Genomic DNA, 24,198 nt, shown 5'->3' with positions numbered 1-24,198 from the left:
ACGAGAGTCACCCAGGCATTGTGAATAGGAAAGCCCTTGCTAGAAGTTATGTCTGGTGGCCTAAAATGGATAAATGTATTGAAAAATGGGTAAAAAGTCGTGTTCCTGGCCAGACCAACCTCCATTCCCCTGCTAAGTCCTGTGTAATGAAATAGACTAACCCTGGTGGTCTAGTGGTGCAGAGGGGACGCCCACCACGCCGCTCCGCTTCTCTTGCACCAGTCCACAAGGAGACGTTATCAGTGTCCCAATGGAGCAGCTCAAAAGGGTCATTTAAAGGCCCCGCCACCTAGAGGATTATGTTCTCTCAGAAGGGAGGGATGTTACATGTTAAACTGAGATGTGTCTCTCTGCTGTTTCCCAAGTATCTGCCTCTCTATCTGTTCTTTCTCCCAACTTGTTGGCAGTTCAGCCATGTTGTCCTCCTTAGTAAGGTTTGTTCTACTTCCAGCGGCTGTGAATGTTTTGTGTATTACTACTACAGGGTCCAGAATATAAAAGTAACAGCCACCCTACTATAGTTCCAGGGGTACCCAGGGTACAAATAAGCACTCACCCCAAATCTCCCCCTAACTGACCTTCAGACTGGGCCCCCTGAGCTCATAACAAGGTTACAGATATATAGAAACATTGGGGTAACAGTCACCCTGCTATAGTTCCAGGGGTACCCAGGGCACAAATAAGCACTCACCCCAAATCTCCCCCTAACTGACCTTCAGACTGGGCCCCCTTAGCTCATAACAAGGTTACAGATATATAGAAACATTGGGGTGTCACCCTGCTATAGTTCCAGGGGTACCCAGGGTACAAATAAACACTCACCCCAAATCTCCCCCTAACTGACCTTCAGACTGGGCCCCCTTAGCTCATAACAAGGTTACAGATTTATATAGAAACATTGGGGTGTCACCCTGCTATAGTTCCAGGGGTACCCAGGGTACAAATAAGCACTCACCCCAAATCTCCCCCTAACTGACCTTCAGACTAGGCCCCCTTAGCTCATAACAAGGTTACAGATATATAGAAACATTGGGGTGTCACCCCGCTATAGTTCCAGGGGTACCCAGGGTACAAATAAACACTCACCCCAAATCTCCCCCTAACTGACCTTCAGACTGGGCCCCCTTAGCTCATAACAAGGTTACAGATATATAGAAACATTGGGGTGTCCCCTGCTATAGTTGTGGGGTGCCAGTTATATAGGACTGACAGTCAGTAGATATGATGATGGTGAGAGTGACACAGGAATGTGGGCGGAGCTCTATTCATACAGTAGGACAGACTGCACATCTGGGTCCCATTAGCCCCTCCCCAAACCTCCCCCTGACACTTTGCAGCCAAGTTACTCAGATCTCTCCCCCATCTCATTGTCTGTTACTGGAGCTGTCACGCTGCTTCCCCTCCACTGATATTGTGACTTCCCCCCACTCACACTCACACTCACACTGCGACTGTTCCACGACTGTTCCACGCAGACATTCCCCGAGCAGCATGGGCCGGACTCTCCTCCTCTGTCTCTCACTTGTACTGGGACTGTCCCGGGCTCAGAACTCTGACACCAACAACTACACCAGGTAAGGGCCCTACTGGGGAGCAAACTTACTCTCTTATTGCCCCACGAAACCCAATGTGTGTATGTTGTGTAACTGTATAATATATAGGCACCCCCATATCATATATGCACATAATGTAAGTGTATAATATATAGGCACAGATATACCCCCATCTTTCCCCTGTCACCCCCATATCATATATGCACATAATGTAAGTGTATAATATATAGGCACAGCCCCCCATCTTTCCTCTGTCACCCCCATATCATATATGCACATAATGTAAGTGTATAATATATAGGCACAGCCCCCCATCTTTCCCCTGTCACCCCCATATCATATATTCACATAATGTAAGTGTATAATATATAGGCACAGCCCCCCATCTTTCCTCTGTCACCCCCATATCATATATGCACATAATGTAAGTGTATAATATATAGGCACAGCCCCCCATCTTTCCTCTGTCACCCCCATATCATATATGCACATAATGTAAGTGTATAATATATAGGCACAGCCCCCCATCTTTCCTCTGTCACCCCCATATCATATATGCACATAATGTAAGTGTATAATATATAGGCACAGCCCCCCATCTTTCCCCTGTCACCCCCATATCATATATGCACATAATGTAAGTGTATAATATATAGGCACAGCCCCCCATCTTTCCCCTGTCACCCCCATATCATATATGCACATAATGTAAGTGTATAATATATAGGCACAGCCCCCCATCTTTCCCCTGTCACCCCCATATCATATATGCACATAATGTAAGTGTATAATATATAGGCACAGCCCCCCATCTTTCCCCTGTCACCCCCATATCATATATGCACATAATGTAAGTGTATAATATATAGGCACAGATAAAGGGGGTGGGGTGGAATTTGCTGGGGGAGAGAATTTGGGGTCAGGGACACCGTTTGTGTAATGTCCCAGTGAACAAATGTTTATTCACACTTTGCCCTGTCCCCCTCCCGTCCCCCCAGCCCCTATTTAACAACTGGGATGTCACTGGCCGGACGAGGGATATAAAAGTCTCCTGAGTGTCAGTTTATTAGTCCACTGGCATTTAGGGCCAGACAAGGTTTTTTGGGCCAGTCCTATGGGCAGAGACACACAGTCAGATTAGGGGAGATTACTCATCTGGCGACAAATCTCCCCAAACTGCCTTCCCGCCGACTAGAATGGAAATCGCTGGTGAGATGGCTCGCGGAGAGCTTAGTTTTTTGAAGTTGCCCCGACTTTTCCTTCGGGTGACTTCAGAAAACGAAGCTCTCCGCGAGCCATCTCACCAGCGCAGTGGAGGGGCTTGAACAGAAAGAAATAGGAAGGAGCCCTGGATCCCAATAGGAACAGATCCCATTGCTACTCACAGGCAACACCCCAGTCTGAGAGGTGGGGGCATCACAGCTGCCATAGTTTTATGGGATCTCTCTGTACAGACTATGAGCAAACTTAGGGACTGTTCCTGCTGAATTGTGCTTAGTACAGGGAATACCTATGCTGCCATAGTTTTATGGGATCTCTCTGTACAGACTATGAGCAAACTTAGGGACTGTTCCTGCTGAATTGTGCTTAGTACAGGGAATACCTATGCTGCCATAGTTTTATGGGATCTCTCTGTACAGACTATGAGCAAACTTAGGGGCTGTTCCTGCTGAATTGTGCTTAGTACAGGGAATACCTATGTACCATAGTTTTATGGGATCTCTCTGTACAGACTATGAGCAAACTTAGGGACTGTTCCTGCTGAATTGTGCTTAGTACAGGGAATACCTATGTGCCATAGTTTTATGGGATCTCTCTGTACAGACTATAAGCAAACTTAGGGACTGTTCCTGCTGAATTGTGCTTAGTACAGGGAATACCTATGTGCCATAGTTTTATGGGATCTCTCTGTACAGACTATGAGCAAACTTAGGGACTGTTCCTGCTGAATTGTGCTTAGTACAGGGAATACCTATGTGCCATAGTTTTATGGGATCTCTCTGTACAGACTATGAGCAAACTTAGGGACTGTTCCTACTGAATTGTGCTTAGTACAGGGAATACCTATGCTGCCATAGTTTTATGGGATCTCTCTGTACAGACTATGAGCAAACTTAGGGGCTGTTCCTGCTGAATTGTGCTTAGTACAGGGAATACCTATGCTGCTATAGTTTTATGGGATCTCTCTGTACAGACTATGAGCAAATTTAGGGGACTGTTCCTGCTGAATTGTGCTTAGTACAGGGAATACCTATGCTGCCATAGTTTTATGGGATCTCTCTGTACAGACTATGAGCAAACTTAGGGACTGTTCCTGCTGAATTGTGCTTAGTACAGGGAATACCTATGCTGCCATAGTTTTATGGGATCTCTCTCTGTACAGACTATGAGCAAACTTAGGGGACTGTTCCTGCTGAATTGTGCTTAGTACAGGGAATACCTATGTGCCATAGTTTTATGGGATCTCTCTGTACAGACTATGAGCAAACTTAGGGACTGTTCCTGCTGAATTGTGCTTAGTACAGGGAATACCTATGCTGCCATAGTTTTATGGGATCTCTCTGTACAGACTATGAACAAACTTAGGGGACTGTTCCTGCTGAATTGTGCTTAGTACAGGGAATACCTATGTGCCATAGTTTTATGGGATCTCTCTGTACAGACTATGAGCAAACTTAGGGACTGTTCCTGCTGAATTGTGCTTAGTACAGGGAATACCTATGCTGCCATAGTTTTATGGGATCTCTCTGTACAGACTATGAGCAAACTTAGGGGCTGTTCCTGCTGAATTGTGCTTAGTACAGGGAATACCTATGCTGCTATAGTTTTATGGGATCTCTCTGTACAGACTATGAGCAAACTTAGGGGCTGTTCCTGCTGAATTGTGCTTAGTACAGGGAATACCTATTCTGTCATAGTTTTATCTCTCTGTACAGACTATGAGCAAACATAGGGGACTGTTCCTACTGAATTGTGCTTAGTACAGGGAATACCTATGCTGCCATAGTTTTATGGGATCTCTCTGTACAGACTATAAGCAAACTTAGGGACTGTTCCTGCTGAATTGTGCTTAGTACAGGGAATACCTATGTGCCATAGTTTTATGGGATCTCTCTCTGTACAGACTATGAGCAAACTTAGGGGACTGTTCCTGCTGAATTGTGCTTAGTACAGGGAATACCTATGTGCCATAGTTTTATGGGATCTCTCTGTACAGACTATGAGCAAACTTAGGGACTGTTCCTACTGAATTGTGCTTAGTACAGGGAATACCTATGCTGCCATAGTTTTATGGGATCTCTCTGTACAGACTATGAGCAAACTTAGGGGCTGTTCCTGCTGAATTGTGCTTAGTACAGGGAATACCTATGCTGCTATAGTTTTATGGGATCTCTCTGTACAGACTATGAGCAAACTTAGGGGACTGTTCCTGCTGAATTGTGCTTAGTACAGGGAATACCTATGTGCCATAGTTTTATGGGATCTCTCTGTACAGACTATGAGCAAACTTAGGGACTGTTCCTACTGAATTGTGCTTAGTACAGGGAATACCTATGCTGCCATAGTTTTATGGGATCTCTCTGTACAGACTATGAGCAAACTTAGGGGCTGTTCCTGCTGAATTGTGCTTAGTACAGGGAATACCTATGCTGCTATAGTTTTATGGGATCTCTCTGTACAGACTATGAGCAAACTTAGGGGACTGTTCCTGCTGAATTGTGCTTAGTACAGGGAATACCTATGCTGCCATAGTTTTATGGGATCTCTCTGTACAGACTATGAGCAAACTTAGGGACTGTTCCTGCTGAATTGTGCTTAGTACAGGGAATACCTATGCTGCCATAGTTTTATGGGATCTCTCTCTGTACAGACTATGAGCAAACTTAGGGGACTGTTCCTGCTGAATTGTGCTTAGTACAGGGAATACCTATGTGCCATAGTTTTATGGGATCTCTCTGTACAGACTATGAGCAAACTTAGGGACTGTTCCTGCTGAATTGTGCTTAGTACAGGGAATACCTATGCTGCCATAGTTTTATGGGATCTCTCTGTACAGACTATGAACAAACTTAGGGGACTGTTCCTGCTGAATTGTGCTTAGTACAGGGAATACCTATGTGCCATAGTTTTATGGGATCTCTCTGTACAGACTATGAGCAAACTTAGGGACTGTTCCTGCTGAATTGTGCTTAGTACAGGGAATACCTATGCTGCCATAGTTTTATGGGATCTCTCTGTACAGACTATGAGCAAACTTAGGGGCTGTTCCTGCTGAATTGTGCTTAGTACAGGGAATACCTATGCTGCTATAGTTTTATGGGATCTCTCTGTACAGACTATGAGCAAACTTAGGGGCTGTTCCTGCTGAATTGTGCTTAGTACAGGGAATACCTATTCTGTCATAGTTTTATCTCTCTGTACAGACTATGAGCAAACATAGGGGACTGTTCCTACTGAATTGTGCTTAGTACAGGGAATACCTATGCTGCCATAGTTTTATGGGATCTCTCTGTACAGACTATAAGCAAACTTAGGGACTGTTCCTGCTGAATTGTGCTTAGTACAGGGAATACCTATGTGCCATAGTTTTATGGGATCTCTCTCTGTACAGACTATGAGCAAACTTAGGGGACTGTTCCTGCTGAATTGTGCTTAGTACAGGGAATACCTATGTGCCATAGTTTTATGGGATCTCTCTGTACAGACTATGAGCAAACTTAGGGACTGTTCCTACTGAATTGTGCTTAGTACAGGGAATACCTATGCTGCCATAGTTTTATGGGATCTCTCTGTACAGACTATGAGCAAACTTAGGGGCTGTTCCTGCTGAATTGTGCTTAGTACAGGGAATACCTATGCTGCTATAGTTTTATGGGATCTCTCTGTACAGACTATGAGCAAACTTAGGGGACTGTTCCTGCTGAATTGTGCTTAGTACAGGGAATACCTATGTGCCATAGTTTTATGGGATCTCTCTGTACAGACTATGAGCAAACTTAGGGACTGTTCCTACTGAATTGTGCTTAGTACAGGGAATACCTATGCTGCCATAGTTTTATGGGATCTCTCTGTACAGACTATGAGCAAACTTAGGGGCTGTTCCTGCTGAATTGTGCTTAGTACAGGGAATACCTATGCTGCTATAGTTTTATGGGATCTCTCTGTACAGACTATGAGCAAACTTAGGGGACTGTTCCTGCTGAATTGTGCTTAGTACAGGGAATACCTATGCTGCCATAGTTTTATGGGATCTCTCTGTACAGACTATGAGCAAACTTAGGGACTGTTCCTGCTGAATTGTGCTTAGTACAGGGAATACCTATGCTGCCATAGTTTTATGGGATCTCTCTCTGTACAGACTATGAGCAAACTTAGGGGACTGTTCCTGCTGAATTGTGCTTAGTACAGGGAATACCTATGTGCCATAGTTTTATGGGATCTCTCTGTACAGACTATGAGCAAACTTAGGGACTGTTCCTGCTGAATTGTGCTTAGTACAGGGAATACCTATGCTGCCATAGTTTTATGGGATCTCTCTGTACAGACTATGAACAAACTTAGGGGACTGTTCCTGCTGAATTGTGCTTAGTACAGGGAATACCTATGTGCCATAGTTTTATGGGATCTCTCTGTACAGACTATGAGCAAACTTAGGGACTGTTCCTGCTGAATTGTGCTTAGTACAGGGAATACCTATGCTGCCATAGTTTTATGGGATCTCTCTGTACAGACTATGAGCAAACTTAGGGGCTGTTCCTGCTGAATTGTGCTTAGTACAGGGAATACCTATGCTGCTATAGTTTTATGGGATCTCTCTGTACAGACTATGAGCAAACTTAGGGGCTGTTCCTGCTGAATTGTGCTTAGTACAGGGAATACCTATTCTGTCATAGTTTTATCTCTCTGTACAGACTATGAGCAAACATAGGGGACTGTTCCTACTGAATTGTGCTTAGTACAGGGAATACCTATGCTGCCATAGTTTTATGGGATCTCTCTGTACAGACTATAAGCAAACTTAGGGACTGTTCCTGCTGAATTGTGCTTAGTACAGGGAATACCTATGTGCCATAGTTTTATGGGATCTCTCTCTGTACAGACTATGAGCAAACTTAGGGGACTGTTCCTGCTGAATTGTGCTTAGTACAGGGAATACCTATGTGCCATAGTTTTATGGGATCTCTCTGTACAGACTATGAGCAAACTTAGGGACTGTTCCTACTGAATTGTGCTTAGTACAGGGAATACCTATGCTGCCATAGTTTTATGGGATCTCTCTGTACAGACTATGAGCAAACTTAGGGGCTGTTCCTGCTGAATTGTGCTTAGTACAGGGAATACCTATGCTGCTATAGTTTTATGGGATCTCTCTGTACAGACTATGAGCAAACTTAGGGGACTGTTCCTGCTGAATTGTGCTTAGTACAGGGAATACCTATGCTGCCATAGTTTTATGGGATCTCTCTGTACAGACTATGAGCAAACTTAGGGACTGTTCCTGCTGAATTGTGCTTAGTACAGGGAATACCTATGCTGCCATAGTTTTATGGGATCTCTCTCTGTACAGACTATGAGCAAACTTAGGGGACTGTTCCTGCTGAATTGTGCTTAGTACAGGGAATACCTATGTGCCATAGTTTTATGGGATCTCTCTGTACAGACTATGAGCAAACTTAGGGACTGTTCCTGCTGAATTGTGCTTAGTACAGGGAATACCTATGCTGCCATAGTTTTATGGGATCTCTCTGTACAGACTATGAACAAACTTAGGGGACTGTTCCTGCTGAATTGTGCTTAGTACAGGGAATACCTATGTGCCATAGTTTTATGGGATCTCTCTGTACAGACTATGAGCAAACTTAGGGAACTGTTCCTGCTGAATTGTGCTTAGTACAGGGAATACCTATGCTGCCATAGTTTTATGGGATCTCTCTGTACAGACTATAAGCAAACTTAGGGACTGTTCCTGCTGAATTGTGCTTAGTACAGGGAATACCTATGTGCCATAGTTTTATGGGATCTCTCTCTGTACAGACTATGAGCAAACTTAGGGGACTGTTCCTGCTGAATTGTGCTTAGTACAGGGAATACCTATGTGCCATAGTTTTATGGGATCTCTCTGTACAGACTATGAGCAAACTTAGGGACTGTTCCTACTGAATTGTGCTTAGTACAGGGAATACCTATGCTGCCATAGTTTTATGGGATCTCTCTGTACAGACTATGAGCAAACTTAGGGGCTGTTCCTGCTGAATTGTGCTTAGTACAGGGAATACCTATGCTGCTATAGTTTTATGGGATCTCTCTGTACAGACTATGAGCAAACTTAGGGGACTGTTCCTGCTGAATTGTGCTTAGTACAGGGAATACCTATGTGCCATAGTTTTATGGGATCTCTCTGTACAGACTATGAGCAAACTTAGGGACTGTTCCTACTGAATTGTGCTTAGTACAGGGAATACCTATGCTGCCATAGTTTTATGGGATCTCTCTGTACAGACTATGAGCAAACTTAGGGGCTGTTCCTGCTGAATTGTGCTTAGTACAGGGAATACCTATGCTGCTATAGTTTTATGGGATCTCTCTGTACAGACTATGAGCAAACTTAGGGGACTGTTCCTGCTGAATTGTGCTTAGTACAGGGAATACCTATGCTGCCATAGTTTTATGGGATCTCTCTGTACAGACTATGAGCAAACTTAGGGACTGTTCCTGCTGAATTGTGCTTAGTACAGGGAATACCTATGCTGCCATAGTTTTATGGGATCTCTCTCTGTACAGACTATGAGCAAACTTAGGGGACTGTTCCTGCTGAATTGTGCTTAGTACAGGGAATACCTATGTGCCATAGTTTTATGGGATCTCTCTGTACAGACTATGAGCAAACTTAAGGGACTGTTCCTGCTGAATTGTGCTTAGTACAGGGAATACCTATGCTGCCATAGTTTTATGGGATCTCTCTGTACAGACTATGAACAAACTTAGGGGACTGTTCCTGCTGAATTGTGCTTAGTACAGGGAATACCTATGTGCCATAGTTTTATGGGATCTCTCTGTACAGACTATGAGCAAACTTAGGGACTGTTCCTGCTGAATTGTGCTTAGTACAGGGAATACCTATGCTGCCATAGTTTTATGGGATCTCTCTGTACAGACTATGAGCAAACTTAGGGGCTGTTCCTGCTGAATTGTGCTTAGTACAGGGAATACCTATGCTGCTATAGTTTTATGGGATCTCTCTGTACAGATATGAGCAAACTTAGGGGCTGTTCCTGCTGAATTGTGCTTAGTACAGGGAATACCTATTCTGTCATAGTTTTATCTCTCTGTACAGACTATGAGCAAACATAGGGGACTGTTCCTACTGAATTGTGCTTAGTACAGGGAATACCTATGCTGCCATAGTTTTATGGGATCTCTCTGTACAGACTATAAGCAAACTTAGGGACTGTTCCTGCTGAATTGTGCTTAGTACAGGGAATACCTATGTGCCATAGTTTTATGGGATCTCTCTCTGTACAGACTATGAGCAAACTTAGGGGACTGTTCCTGCTGAATTGTGCTTAGTACAGGGAATACCTATGTGCCATAGTTTATGGGATCTCTCTGTACAGACTATGAGCAAACTTAGGGAACTGTTCCTACTGAATTGTGCTTAGTACAGGGAATACCTATGCTGCCATAGTTTTATGGGATCTCTCCTGTACAGACTATGAGCAAACTTAGGGGCTGTTCCTGCTGAATTGTGCTTAGTACAGGGAATACCTATGCTGCTATAGTTTTATGGGATCTCTCTGTACAGACTATGAGCAAACTTAGGGGACTGTTCCTGCTGAATTGTGCTTAGTACAGGGAATACCTATGTGCCATAGTTTTATGGGATCTCTCTGTACAGACTATGAGCAAACTTAGGGACTGTTCCTACTGAATTGTGCTTAGTACAGGGAATACCTATGCTGCCATAGTTTTATGGGATCTCTCTGTACAGACTATGAGCAAACTTAGGGGCTGTTCCTGCTGAATTGTGCTTAGTACAGGGAATACCTATGCTGCTATAGTTTTATGGGATCTCTCTGTACAGACTATGAGCAAACTTAGGGACTGTTCCTGCTGAATTGTGCTTAGTACAGGGAATACCTATGCTGCCATAGTTTTATGGGATCTCTCTGTACAGACTATGAGCAAACTTAGGGACTGTTCCTGCTGAATTGTGCTTAGTACAGGGAATACCTATGCTGCCATAGTTTTATGGGATCTCTCTCTGTACAGACTATGAGCAAACTTAGGGGACTGTTCCTGCTGAATTGTGCTTAGTACAGGGAATACCTATGTGCCATAGTTTTATGGGATCTCTCTGTACAGACTATGAGCAAACTTAGGGGACTGTTCCTGCTGAATTGTGCTTAGTACAGGGATACCTATGCTGCCATAGTTTATGGGATCTCTCTGTACAGACTATGAGCAAACTTAGGGGCTGTTCTGCTGAATTGTGCTTAGTACAGGGAATACCTATGCTGGCTATAGTTTTATGGGATCTCTCTGTACAGACTATGAGCAAACTTAGGGGCTGTTCCTGCTGAATTGTGCTTAGTACAGGGAATACCTATTCTGTCATAGTTTTATCTCTCTGTACAGACTATGAGCAAACATAGGGGACTGTTCCTACTGAATTGTGCTTAGTACAGGGAATACCTATGCTGCCATAGTTTTATGGGATCTCTCTGTACAGACTATAAGCAAACTTAGGGACTGTTCCTGCTGAATTGTGCTTAGTACAGGGAATACCTATGTGCCATAGTTTTATGGGATCTCTCTCTGTACAGACTATGAGCAAACTTAGGGGACTGTTCCTGCTGAATTGTGCTTAGTACAGGGAATACCTATGTGCCATAGTTTTATGGGATCTCTCTGTACAGACTATGAGCAAACTTAGGGACTGTTCCTACTGAATTGTGCTTAGTACAGGGAATACCTATGCTGCCATAGTTTTATGGGATCTCTCTGTACAGACTATGAGCAAACTTAGGGCTGTTCCTGCTGAATTGTGCTTAGTACAGGGAATACCTATGCTGCTATAGTTTTATGGGATCTCTCTGTACAGACTATGAGCAAACTTAGGGGACTGTTCCTGCTGAATTGTGCTTAGTACAGGGAATACCTATGTGCCATAGTTTTATGGGATCTCTCTGTACAGACTATGAGCAAACTTAGGGACTGTTCCTACTGAATTGTGCTTAGTACAGGGAATACCTATGCTGCCATAGTTTTATGGGATCTCTCTGTACAGACTACGAGCAAACTTAGGGGCTGTTCCTGCTGAATTGTGCTTAGTACAGGGAATACCTATGCTGCTATAGTTTTATGGGATCTCTCTGTACAGACTATGAGCAAACTTAGGGGACTGTTCCTGCTGAATTGTGCTTAGTACAGGGAATACCTATGCTGCCATAGTTTTATGGGATCTCTCTGTACAGACTATGAGCAAACTTAGGGACTGTTCCTGCTGAATTGTGCTTAGTACAGGGAATACCTATGCTGCCATAGTTTTATGGGATCTCTCTCTGTACAGACTATGAGCAAACTTAGGGGACTGTTCCTGCTGAATTGTGCTTAGTACAGGGAATACCTATGTGCCATAGTTTTTATGGGATCTCTCTGTACAGACTATGAGCAAACTTAGGGACTGTTCCTGCTGAATTGTGCTTAGTACAGGGAATACCTATGCTGCCATAGTTTTATGGGATCTCTCTGTACAGACTATGAACAAACTTAGGGGACTGTTCCTGCTGAATTGTGCTTAGTACAGGGAATACCTATGTGCCATAGTTTTATGGGATCTCTCTGTACAGACTATGAGCAAACTTAGGGACTGTTCCTGCTGAATTGTGCTTAGTACAGGGAATACCTATGCTGCCATAGTTTTATGGGATCTCTCTGTACAGACTATGAGCAAACTTAGGGGCTGTTCCTGCTGAATTGTGCTTAGTACAGGGAATACCTATGCTGCTATAGTTTTATGGGATCTCTCTGTACAGACTATGAGCAAACTTAGGGGCTGTTCCTGCTGAATTGTGCTTAGTACAGGGAATACCTATTCTGTCATAGTTTTATCTCTCTGTACAGACTATGAGCAAACATAGGGGACTGTTCCTACTGAATTGTGCTTAGTACAGGGAATACCTATGCTGCCATAGTTTTATGGGATCTCTCTGTACAGACTATAAGCAAACTTAGGGACTGTTCCTGCTGAATTGTGCTTAGTACAGGGAATACCTATGTGCCATAGTTTTATGGGATCTCTCTCTGTACAGACTATGAGCAAACTTAGGGGACTGTTCCTGCTGAATTGTGCTTAGTACAGGGAATACCTATGTGCCATAGTTTTATGGGATCTCTCTGTACAGACTATGAGCAAACTTAGGGACTGTTCCTACTGAATTGTGCTTAGTACAGGGAATACCTATGCTGCCATAGTTTTATGGGATCTCTCTGTACAGACTATGAGCAAACTTAGGGGCTGTTCCTGCTGAATTGTGCTTAGTACAGGGAATACCTATGCTGGCTATAGTTTTATGGGATCTCTCTGTACAGACTATGAGCAAACTTAGGGGACTGTTCCTGCTGAATTGTGCTTAGTACAGGGAATACCTATGCTGCCATAGTTTTATGGGATCTCTCTGTACAGACTATGAGCAAACTTAGGGACTGTTCCTGCTGAATTGTGCTTAGTACAGGGAATACCTATGCTGCCATAGTTTTATGGGATCTCTCTCTGTACAGACTATGAGCAAACTTAGGGACTGTTCCTGCTGAATTGTGCTTAGTACAGGGAATACCTATGTGCCATAGTTTTATGGGATCTCTCTGTACAGACTATGAGCAAACTTAGGGACTGTTCCTGCTGAATTGTGCTTAGTACAGGGAATACCTATGCTGCCATAGTTTTATGGGATCTCTCTGTACAGACTATGAACAAACTTAGGGGACTGTTCCTGCTGAATTGTGCTTAGTACAGGGAATACCTATGTGCCATAGTTTTATGGGATCTCTCTGTACAGACTATGAGCAAACTTAGGGACTGTTCCTGCTGAATTGTGCTTAGTACAGGGAATACCTATGCTGCCATAGTTTTATGGGATCTCTCTGTACAGACTATAAGCAAACTTAGGGACTGTTCCTGCTGAATTGTGCTTAGTACAGGGAATACCTATGTGCCATAGTTTTATGGGATCTCTCTCTGTACAGACTATGAGCAAACTTAGGGGACTGTTCCTGCCTGAATTGTGCTTAGTACAGGGAATACCTATGTGCCATAGTTTTATGGGATCTCTCTGTACAGACTATGAGCAAACTTAGGGACTGTTCCTACTGAATTGTGCTTAGTACAGGGAATACCTATGCTGCCATAGTTTTATGGGATCTCTCTGTACAGACTATGAGCAAACTTAGGGGCTGTTCCTGCTGAATTGTGCTTAGTACAGGGAATACCTATGCTGCTATAGTTTTATGGGATCTCTCTGTACAGACTATGAGCAAACTTAGGGGACTGTTCCTGCTGAATTGTGCTTAGTACAGGGAATACCTATGTGCCATAGTTTTATGGGATCTCTCTGTACAGACTATGAGCAAACTTAGGGACTGTTCCTACTGAATTGTGCTTAGTACAGGGAATACCTATGCTGCCATAGTTTTATGGGATCTCTCTGTACAGACTATGAGCAAACTTAGGGGCTGTTCCTGCTGAATTGTGCTTAGTACAGGGAATACCTATGCTGCTATAGTTTTATGGGATCTCTCTGTACAGACTATGAGCAAACTTAGGGGACTGTTCCTGCTGAATTGTGCTTAGTACAGGGAATACCTATGCTGCCATAGTTTTATGGGATCTCTCTGTACAGACTATGAGCAAACTTAGGGACTGTTCCTGCTGAATTGTGCTTAGTACAGGGAATACCTATGCTGCCATAGTTTTATGGGATCTCTCTCTGTACAGACTATGAGCAAACTTAGGGGACTGTTCCTGCTGAATTGTGCTTAGTACAGGGAATACCTATGTGCCATAGTTTTATGGGATCTCTCTGTACAGACTATGAGCAAACTTAGGGACTGTTCCTGCTGAATTGTGCTTAGTACAGGGAATACCTATGCTGCCATAGTTTTATGGGATCTCTCTGTACAGACTATGAACAAACTTAGGGGACTGTTCCTGCTGAATTGTGCTTAGTACAGGGAATACCTATGTGCCATAGTTTTATGGGATCTCTCTGTACAGACTATGAGCAAACTTAGGGACTGTTCCTGCTGAATTGTGCTTAGTACAGGGAATACCTATGCTGCCATAGTTTTATGGGATCTCTCTGTACAGACTATGAGCAAACTTAGGGGCTGTTCCTGCTGAATTGTGCTTAGTACAGGGAATACCTATGCTGCTATAGTTTTATGGGATCTCTCTGTACAGACTATGAGCAAACTTAGGGGCTGTTCCTGCTGAATTGTGCTTAGTACAGGGAATACCTATTCTGTCATAGTTTTATCTCTCTGTACAGACTATGAGCAAACATAGGGGACTGTTCCTACTGAATTGTGCTTAGTACAGGGAATACCTATGCTGCCATAGTTTTATGGGATCTCTCTGTACAGACTATAAGCAAACTTAGGGACTGTTCCTGCTGAATTGTGCTTAGTACAGGGAATACCTATGTGCCATAGTTTTATGGGATCTCTCTCTGTACAGACTATGAGCAAACTTAGGGGACTGTTCCTGCTGAATTGTGCTTAGTACAGGGAATACCTATGTGCCATAGTTTTATGGGATCTCTCTGTACAGACTATGAGCAAACTTAGGGACTGTTCCTACTGAATTGTGCTTAGTACAGGGAATACCTATGCTGCCATAGTTTTATGGGATCTCTCTGTACAGACTATGAGCAAACTTAGGGGCTGTTCCTGCTGAATTGTGCTTAGTACAGGGAATACCTATGCTGCTATAGTTTTATGGGATCTCTCTGTACAGACTATGAGCAAACTTAGGGGACTGTTCCTGCTGAATTGTGCTTAGTACAGGGAATACCTATGCTGCCATAGTTTATGGGATCTCTCTGTACAGACTATGAGCAAACTTAGGGACTGTTCCTGCTGAATTGTGCTTAGTACAGGGAATACCTATGCTGCCATAGTTTTATGGGATCTCTCTCTGTACAGACTATGAGCAAACTTAGGGGACTGTTCCTGCTGAATTGTGCTTAGTACAGGGAATACCTATGTGCCATAGTTTTATGGGATCTCTCTGTACAGACTATGAGCAAACTTAGGGACTGTTCCTGCTGAATTGTGCTTAGTACAGGGAATACCTATGCTGCCATAGTTTTATGGGATCTCTCTGTACAGACTATGAACAAACTTAGGGGACTGTTCCTGCTGAATTGTGCTTAGTACAGGGAATACCTATGTGCCATAGTTTTATGGGATCTCTCTGTACAGACTATGAGCAAACTTAGGGACTGTTTCCTGCTGAATTGTGCTTAGTACAGGGAATACCTATGCTGCCATAGTTTTATGGGATCTCTCTGTACAGACTATGAGCAAACTTAGGGGCTGTTCCTGCTGAATTGTGCTTAGTACAGGGAATACCTATGCTGCTATAGTTTTATGGGATCTCTCTGTACAGACTATGAGCAAACTTAGGGGCTGTTCCTGCTGAATTGTGCTTAGTACAGGGAATACCTATTCTGTCATAGTTTTATCTCTCTGTACAGACTATGAGCAAACATAGGGGACTGTTCCTACTGAATTGTGCTTAGTACAGGGAATACCTATGCTGCCATAGTTTTATGGGATCTCTCTGTACAGACTATAAGCAAACTTAGGGACTGTTCCTGCTGAATTGTGCTTAGTACAGGGAATACCTATGCTGCCATAGTTTTATGGGATCTCTCTGTACAGACTATGAGCAAACTTAGGGACTGTTCCTGCTGAATTGTGCTTAGTACAGAGGAGTGTGTGCTGATGCAGTTACATGGTATATACTGTACAGGCTATAGATGTTCTATTGAGTCACATTGTGTAGTTTCTATCAGAAAGACATTTAAAGGAGTGTGGGAGTATTAGAGACGGAGCAGATGTGGGACCCCCTGGAATGTGCACCCCAATATCCAAAGCATTTAGGCAGGTGTGTGGCGTGTAGGCTGCAGTATTGTATGACCCCCCATTACTTCACTAGTCAGGCAGGTTCCATGTGTTGCTGGTTGTTCTGGCCTGGAATTCCGCACATACTTTGGTTTTATCCCGACCTCTCTTTATATGGATTTCTATGGGAAACACCAGAATGTGGGGAGAGGGCGGGGGGGGGGCACATGGAGTGCAGTTGGGGTTAGATACAGGGGTGGCAGATATGTCATTGGCAGCTGGGCACCAGAGCTGACAGTCTACTGGGCAGCAGCACGGAATCCTTGTGCCAGATGGGCAATTAGGAATGTTAGGGCCACAGCGGCCCTAATTAAACCCACAAAGTGCCTCTCACAGGGTTATTTATGGAGTCTCATTGGCAATGGATTTCACTTCTAAGTTTATTCATCAGAAAGAAAAGTGAATGGTGGTGTCAGCTGGTGCTCAACTGGTTAATCCAATGCACTGAGCTGCTGTCCAGGTTTCCTTATAAAACAGCGACAATTGAGCTGAAGAACATCTGGAGGGCTCCCATTGTCAGCAGTTGCCTCTGGTCGTCCATCAGATCTTGTACTTTCCTGCTGGGAGTTGTAGTTTGACATACGGAGCAGCTCTTGGATGAGCCAAGTTATATTTAATCTGGATCATTTCCCACCCTGCCTGGAGCTGAGAGTCATCCCTGTGCTCACACTGAGGCCTTTATTCAGCTGAGATCTACTGACCCTCGGCAAATCTCTGGCACAACGTCAATGTCATGTTTGCCCCGGGGGTCACAGAGAAAAAACTTGAAAAAAAACCTCCCTTGTGTGTCCTACAGTGGAGGGACCCTCGTCTCTCTGCATTAAACCTACAGTAGAACTGTGCGCCTTCCCCAGGGGCCTCTGCCTGACAATAATTAACCATGAAAGTCACCTAAACTTAACCAAAGCCCCTCATACCAAACTCATCCAGCACCTTCTTCTCTTAGTTCTGATGATATTAGCACTTTTACTCATGTACAAGCATAAACCTGCATCCCACGGCAAAGCCATGTATAAAGGGCCGGGGGTAGAACCTTACTGCACCTTCCCCTCTAATAAATCCCGATATTAACTACAACATATTTCTACCTTGCACCACCCTCACCACTAACAGCTCTTAATACTTTTCACAGACCAGTGTTTCTGTGCGGTGGAGACATCACAGGAGATTCTGGGTTCATCGGCAGCGAGGGATTTCCAAATTATTACCCCCCTAACAAGAAATGTGTGTGGAACATCACGGTAAGTGGCGAGGGAAACACGTTTCTAAGGACGAACTAGGGCAGGAGAGGAGAAAGTTGAACTGGGGTTCTAGAAGAAGAACAAGGAGATGAGGCTAGAGAGAAACACAAAACATATTTCTGATAGGGAGAAAACGGGGGAGGAATTCAAAAAGAGAAGGAAGTATGAAAGGGCAATTCTAACCCACAGAGAAATGGGTGGGAAAGAAAAGGTAGAGAGAAATTCAAAAGAAAAGAGAGATGAGTGAGTTGGAGAGGTGTAGAAATAAGATGGAGTATGGGAAAAGATGAAGGAGGAATTTTGGCAAGAAGACTATTGTGTGTGAAAGAGAAGATGGAAGAATAACTCTGGAGAGAAGAATCGTTGGGATGGGACCAGGATACGGTGGAGGAATAATCCTGAAGGGAAGAAGAGTGTGTGAAGAGAGGTGGTTGAGTGGGACAGAAGGAAGATGATTTCTGGAGAAAAGTGGGAAAGTTGGAGAGAAGATGGGACAAATTCTGGAGAAAAAAGTACTAGGCGTGTGGGACAGAGGGGCAGAAGATAGAATCAAAATTGTGGAGAGAAGAGAGATAGGTGTGTGGGAAAGAGGGATGAATTCTGGAGAGAAGACAGTAGGATAGATATAGACAAAATGGAAGAATTCTGGAGAAAAACAGTGGGATAGAAGAAGAAAAGATGGAAGGTGAATTTTGGAAAGAAGAGTGATGGCGTGTTGTACAAAAGAAGGGAGATAAATTCTGGAAAGAGGATAAGTGGGACAGCTTAAAGGAGAACTAAAGCCTAACTAAAGAAGTAGGTAGAAATGTTGTACATGATGTTTTGTGCTTCTGTACCAGCCCAAGGCAACCACAGCCCTTTAGCAGTAAAGATCTGTGTCTCCAAAGATGCCCCAGTAGCTCCCCATCTTCTTTTCTGCTGATTCACTGATTCACATGCTCTGTGCTGCTGTCACTTACTGAGCTTAGGGAGCCACTCACAATATACAGTACACATGGAATAGAAATGTCACAATATAAGGCTGATTAGTAATTAATACACATAATTACTACATGGCAGCACAGAAACCAGTGCAATTAGCATCAGAATTGAATAATCAGCAAACCTGTAGCATCAGCTTATGTTACAGCCAGGGAAGCTCATTTTCTGCTGGATAATTAGTGACGAGCCCTAAGCTTAGCTTCTCAACAGCCAATCAGAGCCCACTGAGCATGTGAGTGTCACAGACACTTTCCAAGATGGTGACCCCCTGTGACAAGTTTGAAGTCCTGGATCATTGCTGCTATTGACAAGCTCAAACTTTAGCCTCCTGCAATAAGTTCACTATAGAAAATATGGTATTTTTAGCCATATTACTTTTTAGGGTTTAGTTCCTCTTTAAGAGAAGGTGGTTCCAGACTGAAAAATGGAAGAGAAGATGGAAGAGAAGAGAGATTAAATAGTAAATCTGGAGAGAAGAGAGGTGAGTGAGACAGAGTAGGAGATGATGGAAGAGTGAATCTAGAAGGAAGATGAGTGTGTGAGAGGCAGCTGTTCAGCACAGAAGGTGAGAATATGGAAGAATTCTGGAGAAAAGAGAGGGCGTAAATGAGTAAATGAGACAGAAGGATGAAAGATGGATGAGGAATTCTGGAGAGAAGATAGGTGGGGGGGGTAAGTGGAGGAGACACACAAGGCACAGTCTCCAATGCACTGAGGTTCGTGTGTCTCCCCCATTTCTGCTCCAGGTTCCAGATGGTCACGTGGTGATGCTCACGTTCCGACTGCTGGACATGGAGGCAGATCCCAGTTGCCGCTATGACTACCTAAACATTTACAATGGGCACTTTGAGACTGGTCAGAGGTTGGCCCGTGTCTGTGGAACATTTCGCCCAGGAGCTCTTCTCTCTACTGGCCCACAAATGATGTTGGAGATGGTAACAGACGATGGAACGGCAGGTCGAGGATTCTTGGCTTGGTACAGTGCTGGTTCCACCCAACCCAGTGGTAAGGACCACAGTCATTAGTAAATGTGATAGGCCATCAGGGGGACAGCCAGGAGGACCCTGGGATATTCAGTATGTCTCTAGCTGAGCAGGGGTCACATTATTGGTAACTGAGTATCTTCTTCCTTTAGAGAGTCAGTTATGTGGGGGGAAGCTTGAAAAGCCCCAGGGAAGCATAAACACACCTAACTGGCCAGAAAATAACTACCCAAGTGGGATCAGCTGCTCCTGGCATATTGTGGCCCCAAAGGAAAAGGTAAGAAGATGCTTGTGTCCCATCAGATGAAGGGGCCTCAATCCCATCCCAGGTTTAACTCAAAAAGTCTCATCTCTTTCTCCTTTAAAGTGTTTGCCCCCGACTCTTCTTTTTACCCTCAGGTGGTGGAATTATCATTCGGGAAGTTTGATGTTGAAGGGGACAGTTATTGCCGCTTTGACTACCTGGCCGTGTTTAACGGGGGAGAAACTGACAACACGCGGCTAATTGGCAAATTCTGTGGCGATTCTTCACCAAAGTGAGTTCAAAAAACACAACAGTTTGATAGGGGCTATGGTTCATGGGAATTTGAGAAAAGATGTTGGGTTCCACCATACAAAGCACAGGCTGTTGCCTGTATTAATTGTCCATACATGGAAAGAACCATAGTCACCAAAAGATGACTTTGCCGAATTTCCAAACCTGTTCAGAGGCAACCACATCATTGGCCTGATCCGTTATCTCGCCACTCATGTTTGTAAGGTATGGGCAATGTGTAACCAAGAACTAACTCCCTGGCTTCTGTTTTTAAGAACTATTTACTCTGATGGCAATGAAATGCTGGTCCAGTTTGTGTCTGATCTCAGCGTGACCGCTGATGGATTTGCAGTAAACTACAGAATGAGGGACGCCTCGGAGGTGCCAAAGACCACACCAACCTCCACCAGTGCTCCAGAAAAAAAAGCACCTTTGGATACCAAGCTTAGTAACAAACCCTCAGTCAAGCTTGAAACCATTCCAGAGCCCAAAACCAAACCAACCAAACTGCCTAAGAGCCCAGGTACTTGTTGCAGATAGTCCTGTTTAGGTTACTGTATAATCTTAGGAAATATTAACCCAACAGGATAACTGTCCCAGCTCATAGACTTTCAACCACTTTAGGACTATTTCATCACCCCCGGCTGGAATCAATCAGAACCAAGTTCTGCAGAATGTTAGACTTGGTCCTGTGGGGGGAAGGTTTTTTCATACAGTGAACAAGTGGGGTACAAGGATTGATGGTGCCATTGTTTTGTTTTATTCTTACAGATACAGATTCTTCATCTGCCGTTAAGTGCCCTCAAAAGTGCAGGAAAACCGGAACCCTCGGGAGTCACTACTGCGCCAATCAATTTGGTAAGTAGTGGAGTTAAAACCATAGGTTGACATGTGTGTGTGTGGGGGGGCTGGGCTTGTTTAATTGCCATATACAATTCTTGGAGCGTGCACGCTGCATTAGTGCTGAACTTTGGTCAGATAGACTAAGTCCCTAATCTGTCCCAAAATATCTCATTATGCACCTATATGTGCCACTAGGAGATACTGTGGTGTTTAATTTCTCCCTGAGGGTTTTCTTCTTGAGGTAGTCACCCTTATACTCTTTATTACGGCCCATATCTTGTTCCTGTAGTGGTGACAGGGACCGTGAACTCTCTGACACAAGGAGATTCTGAGAAGTCGCTCCTGGCAACAGTCACCATCATCAAAACCTTCAAGGTTGAGGGACTGAGTATTCAAGAATCGGGGAAGACCATGAGCATCAAGGTTATTAATGAGTGTCCCAAGTGTCCAATCCTGAAGAAAGGTAATGTATAATGGCACAAAGTAGCTACATGTTGATATTAATCTTCCTGCTCTGTATAGCAGTGCTGAGTATCTATAAACCAATTTTAAGCTTGTCCTCTCTGTGTCCCCAGGTTCCAGTTACCTGTTCATGGGAGAGGTTAATGCTGAGGGACAGGGCAGGATCGTTCCTGAGAGTTTTGTCATTGCCCACAAAGCTGCTCAACATCAGATCCTAACAGCCATCTCCAAGAAACCCTGCTAATGACCTTGAATTGAATCCTGTCTGGGTTCCTTATAATCTACAAAATCCTGGTGCTGGACTTACTTAGCCTCCCTGGCAATAAGCTACTATACTGGAAACTAGGTTATCCTGCATTACTCCCTTTCATATTGCTCATTGCCAAATTATGCTCTACAACCCCCATCCCAAACAGTCTCAATGACTGTCCCACATCCTTTCTTTGTCCTTCTTCTCTCCTCTCTGCCCAATGTCTTTATTTGCTGCTTCTTCTGTTCCTACTTCTGCTCTTCTTCTAATTACTTCTTTCCTTCAAAAGGCTTTCATTCTCTCCTTCCTCCCACTAGTTCTCTTCTTTCTGTATTCCCTCTGCCTTCTGTCCTCATCTACCCATCAGCCCTTCCATTGATAAGAACAATAAAAAGCTTAGAATGGTGCTGATGTGTCTCCATGTTTCATTCTTCCCTAGGAAGTAGTTCTGGGCATGGTGGCAGAATGGGTGCAGCGGGGCCCCGTGTGGTACCATAGACCTGCAGTACCAGAATTCCTTCCCTCCCCTAACTTGAGCCAATCCTATGCTTGAATGACACAGCTAGGCAGAAACCAGTCACATTTGGTATCAATCAAGTTCTAGTAAAGGAACGTGTCATTTGATAGCGCTCAGTACTGAATATTTGGGCACATAATTACGGCTGGTAAATTCATGATCAATGAACATCTCAGGTATACAGGGGGTGCCCACTTTCAAGGCTGTGACTGCATTGGGGCCCAGGGACAATGAGCACAGATAATCCATTCTTTCCCATTATACAAGTTATATTAAGGGGTGATGGTGGTCACTCTCACAGGGGTACGGGGTATAAGTGGAAAGAGGGGCTTAGATTGAATCTGGTCGTGGTCAGCTAGAGATGAATGTATCATGTGACCACCCCAGGAGTAAAGGAGGGGAATCCATAAACTAGTAGTATATCCCTGCTCCCCTGAACTCTCACAGGGATAGGTGACTGCCCCCTATGGGCTGCCCTGGGATTGCATGTGGGGCAGTAAATGGTGTCATTATAATACATATGGAACAAAATTGAACACTCATGTTACGGGCACAGCGTAGTATTGTATTGCTCTCTCTACATAATATGAGGATGTATATATATATATATATACATATTTATGCACACTTAAATGCTATGTAACTGACCAGCAACAAAATGGCTATAAGGATGAACAGGCTATTGCCAGAGGGGCTGCAGTTAGGGTCGCCACCTTTTCTGCAACAAAATACTGGCCTATAGTTTTGCCATTTTTTCCTATTAATAACATTGGCATTAAGCATCATTTTTAGCGGCCAGGAGGCAACCCTAGCTGTAGTGAGGGGCCACAGAGCAGGGCTTTATAGTGTGGGGGCCTATTTTGAATCTCAGTTCAGAACTAAATGTTGGATTGCTGTCTCCAGCGAGACACATGGGGAAAGTTAGTGCCCTGCTGGCTTTCTGATGTGGCAGTGGTAGTTGGGCAGTCACCAATAATATGGAGGGTAGCAAAGCCACAGATAGAATTTTTGTATATGCCACACCCCTACATTTGGCCACTCCCCCTTGCCAGTCCCACTCAATATCTCAGCCACACATTCTAATCTGAATATATGTAGAAAAGTTCCAGTCAATATGTTGCTTCAGTGGTTGTTGCGACCCAACACAAAGGAAACAGCTTGGCCCACTCACAGTCTGTGCCTAGAGGTTCCAAACTGGGGACAGGAAATCTGAAACAGGGACGGGCTATAACCATAGTTTAGTTCTCCTTTATATGCAATCACTGTAGCCCTTCTGAATGGATTTTCTAGGAATGTCTGCAGTCTGGCTCTCGATCTGCACACTCTCCTGAGACTCCTTATGTAGAGTTGCAAATGATCTCCAGACTGCTAAGGACAAAGGGCATTACTCTATTCTCATGGACTTATTTTCTGCTTTTGATACTGTTAACCATTCTGTTCTAATGCAAGTTCTCCATTCAATTGGTATCCGTGATCAAGCTGCATCCTGGTTCTCCTCCTACCTTTCTGAATGCTCCTTCTCTGTTACTTTTGTGAACAAATCTTCTCCCCCTGTTCATCTTAATGTGAGGGTGCTTCCAGGTTCTCTACTTGGTCCTCTCTTGTTCTCCTTGTACACTCTCTCTTTAGGAGACCTTATAGCTTAAT

The 24,198-nt window shown here is 44.0% G+C and overlaps 1 protein-coding gene across 1 annotated transcript; it reads left to right on the top strand.

Moving 5' to 3' along the window:
- The first annotated feature begins 1,405 nt into the window (after window positions 1-1,405).
- pcolce.S (procollagen C-endopeptidase enhancer S homeolog) lies at window positions 1,406-22,440 on the top strand. Its single transcript, NM_001089242.1, is given in 9 exon segments — window positions 1,406-1,574; window positions 17,872-17,980; window positions 19,708-19,966; window positions 20,097-20,221; window positions 20,344-20,480; window positions 20,755-21,002; window positions 21,251-21,337; window positions 21,612-21,785; window positions 21,898-22,440. Coding segments are annotated over 9 exon segments (1,353 nt in total). The 5' UTR covers window positions 1,406-1,491; the 3' UTR covers window positions 22,029-22,440.
- Window positions 22,441-24,198: the final 1,758 nt, after the last annotated feature.

This window comes from Xenopus laevis, chromosome 3S (assembly GCF_017654675.1).
Source record: "Xenopus laevis strain J_2021 chromosome 3S, Xenopus_laevis_v10.1, whole genome shotgun sequence".
Taxonomy (NCBI): Eukaryota; Metazoa; Chordata; class Amphibia; order Anura; family Pipidae; genus Xenopus; species Xenopus laevis.
This window is presented reverse-complemented; position numbering and strand designations above follow the sequence as displayed.